This window comes from Panthera uncia, chromosome B1 (genome assembly GCF_023721935.1).
Source record: "Panthera uncia isolate 11264 chromosome B1, Puncia_PCG_1.0, whole genome shotgun sequence".
In the NCBI taxonomy this organism is placed as follows: domain Eukaryota; kingdom Metazoa; phylum Chordata; class Mammalia; order Carnivora; family Felidae; genus Panthera; species Panthera uncia.
This window is the reverse complement of record NC_064811.1, coordinates 155,270,888-155,287,137: the sequence shown is the minus strand read 5'-3', so window position 1 is coordinate 155,287,137 and position 16,250 is coordinate 155,270,888. Positions and strand designations below refer to the sequence as shown.

The following is a 16,250-nucleotide window of genomic DNA, read 5'->3' as shown; positions in this document are numbered from 1 at the left end:
TAACATGAAATGGAACATGTGCATATTCAGCGAACGAATGACAGCATCATAGATATTTTGTGGCAATTATTTTCATGTGAATGGTGAATTAAAAGTCATCAATTCTCGGGGTGCCTGGGTGGATCAGTCGGTTAAGCATCCGACTCTTGATTTCAGCTCAGCTAGTGATCTCATGGTTCATGAGTTCGAGCCCTGCATCGGGCTCTGTGCTGACAGCACGGAGCCTGCTTGGGATTCTCTGTCTCCCTCTCTCTCTGCCTCTCCCCTCTTCGTGCTCTCTCTCCTTTTCTCAATGTAAAAAAAAAACAAACTTTAAAATTATATGTATCAAAATTAAGAAAGTAAAAATCATCAACTCTTATGTTCAGAATGGATTAGGGAATTGATATAGTTCAAACTGTATGATCTGCATTTGTAGAAAAAGGAACAGGGCTGGTAAGCGGTGTGCTTTGGCAGATTGGTACAGGTTACAGAACCAGGGATACCCTGTGGGTCCGAGGCCCACGTCCCCCCTTTTTTTTCTTTGTGAACCAAATTCTGTTTTCTGGGCTGGTTTTTCATTCTTGCCCCTGTGTTGATCAGAAAGTGAGCTTGACATAGTCATGGTGTGCATGGGTTATAAGCACGACATCTCCTCCTTTGTCAAAATTGCTGGGAAATATTCAACCTAATTTTTTTCTTCCCTGTACATTCATACGTTTCTGTATTCTTTCATTTTCAATATACGCCTTTCAAGAATGTATCTATTCTTTCTGGGCTTGCCTGTCACTGCAAATTCCGTTTTCTTTTAGCAGCAATGCCTCCTCTCTTGATTTTCCTCTCTCAGCCTGACTGCTTTCTAGTTGGGTCGTCCCTTCTTGGATTCTGGATCCCTTTTAAACTGGGGAGTGGCACTCTATCATTTCTTGGCAAACACCTACCTCCCTTTCAGAGAAGAAAGTCAGGTAGGATGGCTGTGAAAATAAAGAACAAACCATGGAAATGACAGAGCAAGCCAAAGAGTAAGAAAGGAAGGCTTTGTCTCAAAAGAAAAAAAAAAAGTACCAGAGAAAAAGAGAAAGAAAATGGTTCTGGCAAAACTTGGTCTGTTTTCTATTCATTCTGGGGCTGGAGGGGCGGTGGGGGGAGAGAGGAGTGATGGGGGAGAGAGAGAGGTATTGCCCTCTCCCTGTTGATTATCTTTCAAGCCGAGCCAAAGCTGCCCGCCCGTCAGTGCTCGTAGAAATGGCATCACTCTTGCTCCTTCTCATCGCAACTAATAAAGCCCTACTCTCTACTGCTCTGCTCTCACCCACAAGGTTAGCACAGAGTCGAGGGTCTGGTGAAGCAGCAGGCCACATTCACGTGCCTGGGCCACCTGCTTGTTTTAAGTCCTCTGCCTTCCGATCTGGGAGCTATCATCCTCAAATGTTTAATACTGAGGCACCCGCTTTTCAGGCTGACATGTCCCCGTTAAGGGTTACGTAACACTTAAGGTGACCTGATGATGGGAGGTGTGAGAAGCTTTCTTCTTTGTTTCTAGACCACTGGTTCAAGACTGTGCTGGGATCTCCAACAAGCACCAAGAAGACAGAGTCTGTACCCCATGTGGGTGGCCCAGTTAGCCAACCTAAAGACGGGACCAGGACCAAAGTTAAGACTTTTCTATTGTGTCCCTCAAGGCAGAGTGGGTGGAAGGAAATGCCACACAGTCTCCTGTTCTTGTTCTTTCCCCACATACGAAGGCAGGCCTCACATGAAATACGACCAGAGGAATCTACAGATATCAGGGCCTGGAAACCGCATGGATACACCCAACCCACTTTGTTTTTCAAAACTCTCAGTGACATCCTCTTTCAGAAGTTGCCCCCAATTACCTGTTGATGCTGTTTTTCTGTGCTAACATCTGCCAGTCCTTGCCTTTGGCATTAGGGGTATCGAACGTAGCACAAATCCGCTGTCTGATGGAGTAGGGAATTTTGAAGGCTTTGGGGCCAGTCTGTGCAGGGAAAGTGCTGTCCTCTTGTGCAAAGAAAGTGATGGTTTCTCTTTCGCTCTACAAACAAAGAAAGCATGGTCAGGTCTGAAGGGAAGCATGACTGATTGACACCGTTATTTTTTTTTATGAAAATCTATTAACACCATGCACAAAACGCTTGCCTATAGTGATGGGCTCTATAAAATACACTGACATGTTCCCCTTTCTTCTAAAACTGTAAATAACTTCTCTAGTAGTCTGGTGAATCACGTACTGGAGATTTACAATGTAGAAAGCCTTCTACATCCAAAGAGATGTCAGGTGACAGCAGAATTAAACCTTTTTTCTTTTCTTTTTTTCCTTTGTCTCTCAGAGATATATCTAGAATCAGTAGGAAGAAGCCCCGAAGTGACAGATTTTAGTTCAATGTAAGGAATGACTCTTTGACAGAGCTGACCTAAGATGAATGGGCTAATCAAAGGAGCTAGCTGGGCAGGTACCTGTCACGAAAGCTACAAAGGGGAACTGATTGTATATTGATCATCTCAAAGTTTGTGTTGCCCCGTCTGAGTCGAGAAGTGTGTGATTCCATAGTAAATATTTTGGTCTTGTTTCAGCATGACATTGCTTTGGTAATACGTGGTCAGTGATGAGGTCTAGACTAGCCTGAGGACTGGTGCCGGCTGGAAAGCTTCTGCCTGCTGTCTGCCCAACCCGCTTCTGATTTAGAGCTCTCTGATGAGGATTGGTTATTTCCATACATACCAGCAATCATATCCAACATGAGACCATGCAGACATCCAGGAGATTGCAATAGCTGCCGATAAATTTATATGAACCAACAGAATTTTAAAACCTGAAAAGTATCTAACTGAATCACGCCTGTGATTATGATGTGTTACAAGACACAAGGGATTCTACAGATGTAATTAAGGTCTCTAATCAGTTGACTACGTCCTGAGCAAGAGGTATTTTTTTCTGGGTGGGCTTGACCTAATCAGGTGGCCCTTAGAAGAGAGAAGAAGCAGCTCTCATCTGGAGGCATCTCTTCTGCTGGCCTGGAGGAAAGCAAATAGCCAGGCTGTGAAATGCCTATAGAGTGGGACATGGGGCTAGGACCTGAGGGCACCCCCTAGAAGCTGAGAGTGACCCCAGTCCAACAGCCAGCAAGAAAGTGTGTACCTCATTCCTGACAGCTTCCTGGAGGAGACATTTGGGTTGGCCTTGAAGGATGAGTAGTCACTGATTGAAAAGAAATTGAGTGGGTAACTCGTTATTTTAGGCAAAATGAGTGATTCTTTTCTGATATGTTGGACGGTTATAAAATGAACCAACTCAGGCTTCTTACTGAACAAAAGAGGTTATGAGGAACATCATTTTGAATCATGGTTTGTAAAATTTCTTTTAGCCTTTAAAAATGTAAATCAAGTAAAAATAGTTTTCTTAAATTTCCTGACTGAAGGCAGGCCGATGTCCTTAAAAACGATGGTAGAAACTAGAGAGGAAAAAAAAGGGATTCTATGCAAGATAACATGGTAGCTGTCACTGGGAAAGGGCACCAAACAGTGTTAACATGTGAAAATGTGGCTTGCCAATGAAAACTGAAAACACTGTATGTGTCCATGACAAAGGACTGCAATAGAATGGGCTTTGGGGAGCTTTTATGGCCTCATTGAGTTGATCAAGCTGACCAAGCTCTGACGTTACTGTTGGCAGGGGAAAGGCCACCCTGATACATAGTCTTCAGGACAGAGGTGGTTATGACTTCAAAGTGAAAACATGTTACAGAAGACTGACTCTTCAGGATTTTTTCTCTTTCCTACACTTTAATAAGTGGGCCCCCCCTTTCTCTCGTAAAGTTTCCAAATTTCAATATTTGCCATGCACAAGGATGACACTTTATGTAACATTTACGGTGCGTTCTCAAAGACATCTGGGCCACGTAATAAGAATCCTGTAGATACATCACATTTTCTGATTGTTTAAATTAAATATGCAAAGGAACAGCAGATTTCCATGCTCTGCACATCTGAGATAAGCGGCTGCTACTTGGCTAGCTGGGGAGTTGTAAATCAACGAGAAATTCCAAGTATTATGTCTATTTTGTAACAGAAAAATCATCCCCCAACCTTCCACCACTTTTGGAAGAAAGATAAGAGAATTGCTTGAAGGGAAAATTGTAAGTTCCCATATAAGTTCTTTCTCTCCCCAAAACGGTATTCTTCAATATTATTACATCAATAAGGAAGGATGTAGTAAATTACTTAGCGATTCCTTCCTTCTCTTCACATTTAGTAAAATTATTTTGCTTCAGTCTCCAATTTTTAGATCGGTGATACTGTTGCTTTTACAGACTAATCAGTTGGTGATCATCGTTAGGTAATTCAGTGAGGTTACATTTAAAGAAAATCAACCTGCTTCTACAGATTGACCCAATAATGGGCACTCTAAAGAACAGAAAAAAAAAATACATTTTCTTGATCACTGAAATAATTTTTAAGTCTGAGAATGGCATGAATGATTATATTCATGTGGAAAGCCATTTACATGAGAGGCATGGAAGAATATGATGGATATGAGGCTGAACACTAAGAACCACAGGCCTTCAAAGAGGATAATCATTGCGCTGATTTAGATATTTAAAATAAATATTTTACAGATAATGATACGTATATATGTATCTCTTTTACCTCTCCTGTTAAATTACCTCCATTGTTAAACCCATGAAACAGACACTAGGACATCCATTAAAGTTAGGAAGGAGCTGAGAGCCCTGTGCTTAAACATGCAGGGATTTGTTTTGGGGGATGAAGGGCAGATAATTAAAAAAAAAAAAATTCAGGTATCTACTGAAAGCTTCAAAATATTTATTTCTTTATTATTGTTAATATTGATATTTTTAATCAACAAAACCCTAGTTACTAGTTTCTTAAAAGCACCTAATCACTAGCTTATTAAAAGCACCTTTGGCCTAGAGGTTATAAAATATGCACTTTCACACTTGATCTATTATTCCCACTTCCCCGATCGATAGAGGGTCATGTCTAGAATGTATCTTGTCTCCACCATAGGTAATCCCGATTTTGTAGCACTTTATGTATCTCCTTTTTTTCTGGGATCATCTGTCACAAAAATCCAAGACATTTTTAGGGAGAAGGGGATGCTTTGTATTCAACTGGATCTATTACCAGACGTATGCTTCTGCCAAGAGTGAAACAATTCTAGGGTTGGAAGGATCATGAGTGATCATTCGCTCAAGACCCTTCTTTGCAGGAGGACTGCCATGTGAGAAATCTATTCTGTTCTTGAAGACTTATCAAATGATCACTTATTCCATCCCATGCCATCCTTCTACAGTCTTGAGGAAAGAACCTCCCAATTTTCACCTACTTGCATACTTAGAGATAAAATTTTAATGGTGTCATTTTTGTCACTAGTGCCTAAGGCCACTAAAACAAAGGCTTACATTATGGACAAGGCCCACACTCAGGACTGCTAAATTAGACTTCCTTGACTGAGATCCTGAAGTAGTCTAGTATGGAAATCCAGGCTTTGACCTTGAAGGCCGGTATCTCCGTTGGTAACTCTGGCTCCCCATTATTCATTTTATCATCTTGGACAAGAAGGTTGACCTCTCTAAGAATGTTATATCATGTCAAATTGTGATAGTATGGTATTTAATCCACACAGAGTTAGGGTGGTTATATGTGAAAGCACATGAAATGGTACCTGAAATACAGAGGCTTTCAAAAGTTCTTAATTTTCTTCTGACACAGAAAATAACAGATTTGCCTAAGAACTATGGTTTATTACAAAGAGATGGGGATGTGCTGGGCCAAATGCAAGCAGTAACACTTGAAGTGATTAATAATGTGATCCTTCCAGTACCAAAAGGGTAATAAAGCTTCTAAAAGGCATATACACAATGGATGGTGGTAGCCCAACGGTGACTAAGTATTTTTCTGAGGCTGGCCTCTTATTATCAAGAGATACTGTGATGTCGTCTTTTTCAAGGCATTGCAAAGTGATTGTAAGCTTGCGAAGCATTAGACAAGGAGATGGAGAGTAAAGGGCATGATTGTGTTTATTAGCTCACTTTCCTTCCATGCACTTTGCACTCCAAAATTTTGTTTAAGCAAGGAGCAGAGGTACCATGATGTATGGAGCCTATCACATTCCTTTTACATAAAGATTTCCTGTAATAGCAGAAGTTGGTCTGCAATATCGTGAGCGCCTTAAAGAATAAAAGCCCCTTAAAAGTGGAATTGTTTCATTGACCTGTGAATAGACGTTTAGGGCAATTTGCATCAGAGGCATCTTCATGTCCTGTCTTTTCACACTTGCTTCTGAATACGAGAAGGAAAATCTGCTTGGGCTTTCCTTTTGTGTTTATGTTAAAACTTTCCTAAAATTTTTCATTTTACTTTGAAATGTATTATGTTCAAGATGCCATGACTGTTCAAGAAAGAGATTCTAAAAATATCCTACCCTACCTTTCTGGATCTACCTTTCCTATCAAAACTGCTTTAGCACATAATGCTAATTGGCAATAATGAATGCAAATACTGTACAAACATGTCAGTTAAGACAGCTATCAATTTTGAGGTGCAATCCTTTGGAAAGCCATCCACTCTTCAGAAAACCTATTTGGGGAATTAGCAAGACTCATCTTGCATAAACAATGAATTAAAATGAGAATGGAGAGAAGTGATGATTTTGTAAGGCTACGAAATTGAGTTGTACGTATATAAAACTATTCACGCCTTTTGCCAAGCCCGAATGAATAAATATATATTATGTATATATTTATACATATGTGTGTCTGTACACACACACACACACACACACATATGTACATATTCTACTGCTGAACAATAGAATGTGCTCGTCTCCACTAGCCAGGGATTATCTTAAGAGTTGCTCAGAAAAGCATTCCATGTCTCCCTTCATTCTGCCTCTCAGCTACTCTCTCCCTCTCCCCTCAAATAACCATTCAGGAGGGAATGCCGGTGTCTACTCTAGAAGCCCAAGTCTACAGCCACGAAGCCATTCAGTGATTTAGGTAAATCAGAGCCATGGCAGACATCAGGTGTCTTTGTGCAAAAACTCCCAAGTGAATGCCCCCCTGACTCCCATTCTAACTCTGCCCTTCAATAGTGACACGACCTTGGACAATACCCTTTCCCTCTCTGCAGTTCCATTGCCTTACTTTGTAGAAAGAAACTTCTATCGACTCTGTCGTATGTTATAGCATCGATGAATCTAGATTTAATGGAAATGGGGCTCTGCAGAACCCTGAACCTGGAGGATGTGAGAAACTGTAAGGCAGTAGGGAACCAATCCCCTGAATATGATTTCTGGAAGACCAGAGAGAACCAGCAGAAAAACCACCCAGTGGTGACCTTGTGCTTCTTCATGGTATGTATCTGCCATAATGTACCATCAGCCAATGATAACTTTCCGGTCCAAGCCCGCAGTGGATGATTAGATTGTTTGTGGTTTTGTGTATAAAAAAGCCCTGTACCAGTTCTTTCCCCAAAAGGGTCTCCACAGAGCCGAAGCTCTGACGCGTTGAGTTGTTTCGCCCATCGGGGAGCTCAGCTCACTCCTGAGCCTGAGAAAAAGTTTATTTGCCCTGGTCGGTGATGAGGATTAAGAGCGAGTGCATTTGGAAGCTCTTTTACAACCTGTGTAGCACGATTGAAACAGGCGCATTAATCTTACTGTCCTTTAGAAATGGAGTCAAGTGGTCCTGCAGACCGAAGACTCACCTCTAGGATCGATGTCTGCACTTGGAGGATCTGTTCATGGCCTTTGAGCTGCCGGATGCAGATTTTGCAGGACAGCTGGGTGGTGGTGGGTGTGTAGCGCTCCAGGGAGAAGGCACAGTGCAGGGGCTGTTGGTTACTGCACCACACGCGGGAGAACGGTACCTCCTGCAGGGATAGGGGGGGAAGAAGAGGCGTGTGGCGAGCAGAGCCCGGCCGAGATGGCTGGCGAATAGGAAAGACTTAAGAGCGATAATTATGAGGATGATGACAGTGATTGCAGCAGAGATAATTGCCTAAGCGACTTTGGTGGAATTGTTGTAGAAATAATGTTCCAGCATATGCCAAGCAGCACAAAAAGTAATTAATGTCAATTCCAATTGATAACATTTGAATTCCAAAACCACAGCGCAAGCAGTCAGATTTCATTTGGTGACACACACAATGAGAATACTATCAAAAATTAATCCTCATGTTTTTCCACTAAAAAAAAAAAAAAAAAGAAAAAACATTCTTTAGAAGACTCCAGTGGTCCGTCCTTCTCCCTAAGCCTGGAGTAGGATGATAGCTTTTCACCTTAATGAACATTATTCTAAAGAACACACCGATCAGAACTTACCCCAACACCACAAACTCATACAACTGTATAAACAGGCCACAATACTGCTAATGTAACCAGCAAAAGAATTTCACCCAATGCCAATCACATACACACAGACACACATCCCAGAGAGAGACACAAACACACTGGGCTGCTCACAGCAATCTTGTTTGCCAACTCCTCATTCACACAATTCAACTGCCAACAATTATGTGTATAGTGCCCGCTAATGACCAGACGCTGTAGAAGATAAACGGTAAGAAACGAGGTTCATTCTCTACTGTCATGGGACCTACAGATAATTGAGTGTGGCAAAAGCAATTTTTACTAAATGAGGGGGAACATAATAAAATCTACATACACCACCCTTTCCCCCCGACCCCTTACTTGCCAGTGCTAGCCAGTGCTGCTCAGGCACGTGGCTTTACAATAATGCGAAGCAGAGGTCAGTCGTTGATATTCTTTCATCTAAAAGGTCTCTCCTTCCTACTCAAATCAAGCTGAGATTCTTGGCAATGAGTACAGGGGCCCAGCCTCTGATAACGTTCATCTCCATCTTTTTTCTTTTTCTCATCTCATGAATGTGCTTTTTACCTGCTGCTATTAATATAATTTCTTCCAATATTGACACTGACGGGTGGCAAAAGATGTCTCAAGTTTGGACGTTTGATACTCTTTAGTGTGACTGGTGATGAAGCCATCACGGATTATAAGACCAGGGGCCATGATTAAAATTCAATTTGCTCACTTTGAGGAACTGGGAGTCACTTCGTTTTTTGTGAGCTCTGATGTGCACACTGGTTCCTAATTTTCTCTGCTGGAAGTCTCATGGATCTGGATTTGGGATGCTCCCTGGAGGAACCAGCAAGGAGGGGCGGGCTTTGATTTTTGCCCACTCGAAGAGCAGAGCGCTCGCTTGGGGCAGTCTGAGAGAAGAAAGTCGCGCACTAACCCCTACCACACATCCCAGCAAGAAGCATAAGGGCTTTGTGGCTTTGTTTCCTTTGTTCTTCATCCTGAGCCAAGGGAGAGGCAGTGGGGTTTTGTCTCAAGAAGCAGAGACAAGGACTGAGAGAAGGTCCAGTTGGGGAGGCCCCCCGGCAATCTTTGGAGGAAGTCATTTTCCCAACAACATGTGAAAGTGACTTTTCACCTGCACCAAATCCCACACCAGATAAAAGAAATAATGATATGTGTTTACAAGTTCTACCATTTCTTCTTCTTGTCCAACCCAACTCTTTTCATGCTTCTCCTCCTAAGGCTTCTTCCATTTTGTAAACTGTGGGCAACCCTTACTTCGTATCTCAGCCTCCCACACTTCTGTGTCTGCTTCCTGAACTCTTCATGGTCCTGTGTGCTCACAGATGCCCACTGCCACCTCTCTGTGGAGAACTCGCAAGAGCTACGTATCTGGAATTTATCTCATTATTATCCATCACCGACATTATACTCTTCGTCACTACAAATCATTTTATTTGGCCTTTACTATCTTCAAAACTGACTATCACCGTTCACTGTCGTTGTCCTTCTCCAATTTTCCTATCCCCATTAAGGATCCTCATCTCTCCTCATTAGAGCTAACTGTAGTGACCCACTCCCCAGTCTCCTGCCTTCAGTCTCTACCATACTGAGCTAATGAGGGGGTTAGGGCTTGACCGTAGAGGGAAACAGGAAGCAGCGGATTGGCGTTCTTCAGGAAATAGCATTGCAGTATCTTTTTTACCTCTAATCACGAGTGGGGGACACTAGCGTTACCAGATCGCCTGGGAATTCTGCTTTCATTACAAGAATCCTTTGCATGGGGGCCCTGTATGGCCCCCTGATGCCCGCCATATTAAACAGTCTCAAGGGCGTCCATTATCTACGGTCCCATTTCATTTTAATAGCCCTCAGATGGACTCTGCTTCAAACCAGTACACTTTTTATAGAGTTACTTTGCACCGTCCCCTTTCATGAAAGTAACTATAACACGGGGCTCTGTGGTTAATAGGTGCTTTTGCCTAATTAAGAACACTAAGAAGGTTTTTGGTTTTTTAACTGAAATTTGAGTAGTTACAGCATAGTAAAAGTTGTTGGGCTTCAGGGCCAGACAGAGCTGAATTCAAGGTCCTGCTCTTAAACTGCCTCCCCCCTACCCCTGCATTTTCTGCAGTGGATTTGAACACTTGATAATGCTTACCTTCCTAAACAACAACAACGGCACTGACCATTTATTACTGAAAAGTGTCCCCTCTGGTATCATTTGCTACATTTCTTATATTTTCTCCAGTAAACATTGCAAGAAAGGTAATACAATAATGCCCACTTGTAGAGATCATCTTTCCTCGCAGAGAGACATGAGAATCAGCACACACACAAAATCCTCTCTTTTCTCTTTACGTTCCACTGCACACAGTGAAAACATTTTAAAAACCTGATTTTAAGACTGTATCAAAAATAATATATATTTTTTTAATTGTTGGCTCGAGTAGCCACTGCCGATAGTGCTCGACAGAACATTTCAAGGTAATGGAATTAGAAGTACTGAAATTAGTGTGTTTTCAGGGCAATCAACTTTGCTTTTATTTATTTATTAAAAAAAAAAAAAACTATCAAGACGCTCACTGAGCTAAGAGGAATGCTGTCGCAAGTAATATGGGAGGACCAAGTGTAGGAAAGTTATGGGTGTTTAAAGAATTCCGGAAATGTTTTCATTTTGATTCCCATTATAATTAGGTTCCTAGCAGATGGAGAGAATGTAAATCACATCCTAGCAGGAGACAGACACTGGGTTGCCCAAGACACAAAGCATGCTGAAGAGACAGCTGCTTTTATCCTAGGGAGGTGAAAGCCTGACTTTGTGTTTTGTAGGATTAAAAAAAATAATATTGTATACTGTTTATTGCAGCTTCTGTACCCTACAGTCTGCAAGAAATAGTGGAATGTGTGATTAAGTAGCACCTAGGTCCTGCTAACCGATTGAGAGCAGAGTTATTGACCTCCTAGACAAGGTCTGCTAAATCTGTGGAGGGGACAATAGCATATCTCTCACTGGGATCAAGTCTTAAAAACCTGAGAAGAAGAGAAGGGATACTGGTATTTTTGCAGGGGGAAGACTAGAATCTTTCCTTTGGATCAAAGTCAACGGGTGCTGCTGTAACCAGCTCTCCTAAGAACTCATGTAGCCTTCCTGGAGCCCACCCAGCACAGCTGGCCCCATGGGCAATAAGGGTTGTAGTACAGTATTTCGTTAACTGTAATCCTCCAGAATCTAACCCAACAAGATTTCAAAGCTAGTTGGTCTGCCTATACACAGGGTCTCCTCACACAGCTCTGGATCCAACCTCAATTCACACTGTTCTAAAAACATTTCTCATGCAGTTGATTGATGTCCGATAGGGCAAATATTCTAGGCAGTGCATATCTCCCAGGCCTGAAAATTCTTGGTAAACTCTACCTTTCTGAGAAGAAGAAAGTAAGGTTTCTTATGAGAGTAGGCGTTGGGTACCAATTGGAATATGTCGCTTCTCAGATTCCTGGCTTGAAGTTAGAGAAAGGGGGAGAGGAAGCCCAGTGGTCTTCTGCGTGCTGAGTTGGAAGATGGCAGAAGATGACAGGGAGATTTACCAGTTGAAGGAGAGACCTATAAGTGATGTCAGGAAGAGTGAGATTTTCTGCCTCCGTAATAGCTCTTGGTTAGTTCCCATCCACTAAGCCCTAATGAAAAGCCATTCTCTATCATCCATGCCAAGTTTGTCAGTACACATCATGTTCTACATGAGGTTCAAGCAGGATGAACACACACCCTCCCCAAAGTGCTGGCATCTGATGCCTGGAGCAAACACAGCATGGCCGTTAAGACCAGCACAATATGTATTCACATAAGCAAGGGGATTTCAGTGATGATGGCAGGGGCAAGAAAACCGGAGGCTGAGGTGGTGAGGGGGGAGAAAAAAAAGGAATGGAGCAGAAAGCCATTTGTGGGTAAGTAAAATGGAGTGGAAATGAAAACTCAGTGGCAAACCTCCTGGTGCAGAGAAAATTAAATTATTTCTCAGCCTTCCAAGACTCTTGCAAATTATGGTCAATTACAGAAGGCAAATATTTATCCAAGTTCCCAACGTCCGGGCAATCCAACCCATCCTGGCAATAAAGCGTGTTGGGTTTCCTTGTGAGCCAATGCCCTTTGGCTTTGGCTGGCCCTGTTGTATCCTCTGAGGTCCACAGGCTCTTAGCACCCCCATGCCTTTCCTGCCCTGGGCTCCCCGTGGCATCCCTGGTGTTGGAATTATTGTTTAAGTGCTCGTGCAAGATGATGGTTCTTTCATCTGATTTTTTTATCTCTAAACATTAAACTTGATAGTTACTTTGGACTGAGCCACTTGCATTAGATCCAGTGGAATGCTGCCTTTAAGCCTACAAAGATTAGTACAGAGGAGTTTACAGGACTATCAGGATTTGTAACAGTGCCCTAAAGTTCAATTTGGACTGGAAACTTTGAATACTGCTTTCCCAGATACAGAAAACACCTAGGTCTCAGAACATCATAAACAATACATTTATTCACAGAAAACCTATTGCCGTAGGAAACGTGCCCCAAAAAAGTTTTTTGGAGCCACGAGAGATGCTCTAATTGCCCTGAATGTCCTGAAAGAGTACACAGAGGGGCAATCCCCCAGGTAACGAGAAGCCTGTGAAGTAAACAGGAAAATACAACCTTGTCCAATTTGAAAACGGTGAATTTTCGAAGGCGAGAATGTTGGTGGTTCAACTCTTTTCTAACGCTCGTGGCTCAGCCAAGGTTTTTCTCTCCGTGATTGGCCTCGTTCCCATTCTGACAAGCTGGTTTACCTGGTGCAAGTTTCTCCTTCCTTCCTTCCTTCCTTCCTTCCTTCCTTCCTTCCTTCCTTTCTTTCCTTTCTTTCCTTTCTTTCCTTTCTTTCCTTTCTTTTTTTTTTTTAATGAATGCTGCATGGATGGAAAGGTTAAAACCCTCCAGGGCTCTGCAGGCTATGTTGACGGACACAACAAAGATGTGTGAAAGCCTCCTGTGATTCCAGATCAATATAAGCCCACCAGAAGCTTTTCCAAAGCTAAGGACATGTCCTGTCACCTGAAGCACAGATGACTTTGGCTTAAGCAACTCTTGTCGACCAGCCAGCTGCTGCTGCTGATGGTACCCATCACTAGGAATTTCTAGAGAAATCGGTGGCAGGGTCCCACATGGATAAGAGATCTTTCTATGCTAAGCAATTACTCAAATTCCCTAAAAGTCATCTGAGAAGACTCTAAGCCATTTTGCAACATTTAAAAATTCTCTGATATGGAGATATGTGAACAATAATATAGAAATATCTTTGTATGTTTGTAAAGGGATTCTAAGAGGCATTCTTTCTTAGCCTCTCAGTTCGTAATTTCTTCTTCCCACCTTGCCCAAAATACATGACAGCAAGCACTTCATATATTCAGGACAAAATCTCTTGTTCCTACCTGGCCAGCCCGGGCTCCCTACATCTCAAAACTGTCACCCTTAAAAGCATCGACCTCCAGATCGTTCACTGCTGACCAGGATGAAAACAATGTCTCGTAATGAACTGGTTTTCATAAACCAACCTCCCTTAAGTGGGAGAAAATTTCCATTACGTGGCATCATGTACCTCCCCCGTCCCCCGTTAGAAACCCGTGAACTTATGACAATATGATTAATTCCCTGTGTGTAGTCCAAACTGCTGCATTTCTGTGACAGTTTTGAGGTTAAACCCATACTTTTAAAGGAGGAGGTTAGTTAGGAGTACCCTCGCCAGGGTTTGTGACATGCTTGTGGGTTAAGGCAGAGCCATTTCTGTTAGCAGCCCATCTGGCCAGTACCTGGCATGCAGTGAAGGGTTTAATCCTCCAGAGGAATGGGGGGATGTCAAGGACAGAGATCTGAAGACTAAAGGTATTCCCTTTGAAATGCAGCAACTTTGGTTCTTCCAGAAGCTGTCCACCTTGATGCCTTTCATCTGAAACCACTTCCTATAGGGCAGAGAAGAGAAAAGAGGCACAACAGTGAAGTAACCAATTTCTGCCACATTTCTTTCCATAGGTAGGCATGCTCACTCCCAGGTGTCTCCCAGAAATAGCATGAAAGACACACACTTCTTGTATACCCCTCTAGCCTTGCAAGGTCAGGACTAAGGATGAAAAGCTGCTAAGAAGGATCTGGGCAGGAAGAAATGGTTGCTTTCCATTATTTGCATTGCTTAGGCTTCTAAACATGCCATGCCTTTCTTTAAAACTCAAAGACCTCCCCTACCGCTAGCAAACAGTTATACTGTGGGGTTTCTAGGGCTGTGTGAATTTCATTTGCCAGGACCATAATCAAGGGATGGGTTCACATTTCACACCGACAGTAGGAGCAGTGCCCCCTCTGCCCTGTCATGTGTTGGTCACGAACACAGGCATTATGTAATGCTTATTCTTCAGTTCAGAACAAATGTTACAGGGTGTGTGTATCGTTTGTATTTATAATAATGTTAATAAAAGTTGGGCCAAAAGGCCAAGAGAAAGTAAGTTGTTTACCAAGTTCGGTTTAGCTCAGAAAAAAGAAACCTGGTTCCTGAAGATAAACACTCCTATTATCTTTTGCTGAGAATTTTTTATAATTACATTTAACACAAACGCAATTCACCTCCATTCCATTGAGCAAACCATTTAATTCATCCTGAATCTGTGGTGCTTAGAATCATCACTAGAGAGATGACAAGCCAAATAAAATAACAGACATCAATTCTGTAAAAGGTTAAACTCCCAACTGGGGTGAGGCTGTTAGTGTTCCTGGAGATAAGAGAGATCTCCCTAAATCTATTTCTTAAAATCACCATTAATTGACTTATAATTCCCTTGCAGCATTACCATAAATAAGAAAATTGAGATCCTTTAATTCTGTCCTATAATCTTCCCAGATTCTAAAAAGAGATTGTGAGAAGTCAGGCAAATAGGCTTATAAATACAATAAAACTTACATTTCAATTATCAGTGAGTAAAAGCAGCTACAGAGGTTATCTTGTCCGACTCTTGCCTATGTACAGAATAACAGTAATAAAAACCTTTCTTACTAAGATGCAGCTGTCCAGCTTTTATCCATCACATATATGCAACTCTTAATTGGTTGCTAGTATCTTTTTCTCAGGACTAAACGATTCAATTGCAAGGTCATTGTCTCCAGTTCTTCATTTTAGTGAGAGGGGTGTTTCTTGGGGGCTCTTAAGCCAGCGCTGAACTGTCCGTGATGTTGGCAGTGTTCTGTGTGTGTGCTGCTCAATGTGGTGGCCACTGGCCACGTGGCTATTAAGCACTTGAAATACGGCTACCGCAAGTAGAGAACTGAATTTGTCCTTTAAATCAAGTTACATTTAAGTATCCATATGTGGTTAGTTGTTACTGTGCTGAACAGCGCAGTGCTGGGTAATTCCTAACATTGTGGGTCTAGGAGTTGGGCGGGACAACATGGTGGCCGGCATCTGTTGGGGGTCATAAAAAGTGGATGGAACATGGTAGGGTGGGGAGGAGAGGGAATCCATTCCCAATGCTGACTTGAGGCCTTTTACAGATACTGGTCACCGGTTCCTTGTTGAGATTTAATGAGTGTCCACTGGAGAGCTATGTTTGATGGGGGCTCTAAATTTATAGAAAGAAAACTGTGTCTGCCACCAGGCAGCTCACAGTCTAGTGACAGAATAGCAGGCATCGGATTATGATACAGTATCTGACTCTTACAAATACAGGGATGCCTTGGAGGTTAAGGGAAGGCAGAGGGTATAGCCTTGTCAAATGGGAGGAGAGGCCAGGAAAGGAACTGGGAAATCAACAGAAGAAGTGATATTCAAGCTGAGCCTGGAAGTAAATACAGAGCAAGCTATAGAAAAAGGAAGGGGGTGTGCACTCCGGGCAGTGAGCAGGA

At 42.4% G+C, this 16,250-nt stretch overlaps 1 protein-coding gene across 1 annotated transcript in view; it reads right to left on the bottom strand.

Moving 5' to 3' along the window:
* UNC5D (unc-5 netrin receptor D) overlaps window positions 1–16,250 on the bottom strand; it is a 274,282-nt gene that overhangs the window by 11,788 nt on the left and 246,244 nt on the right. Inside the window, exons 16-18 of the mRNA XM_049630074.1 lie at window positions 14,174–14,323; window positions 7,729–7,893; window positions 1,857–2,035 (exon numbers count right to left, since the gene is read on the bottom strand). Coding sequence (XP_049486031.1) covers window positions 1,857–2,035; window positions 7,729–7,893; window positions 14,174–14,323 — 494 coding nt within the window. The remainder of the gene's footprint in view (window positions 1–1,856; window positions 2,036–7,728; window positions 7,894–14,173; window positions 14,324–16,250) is intronic.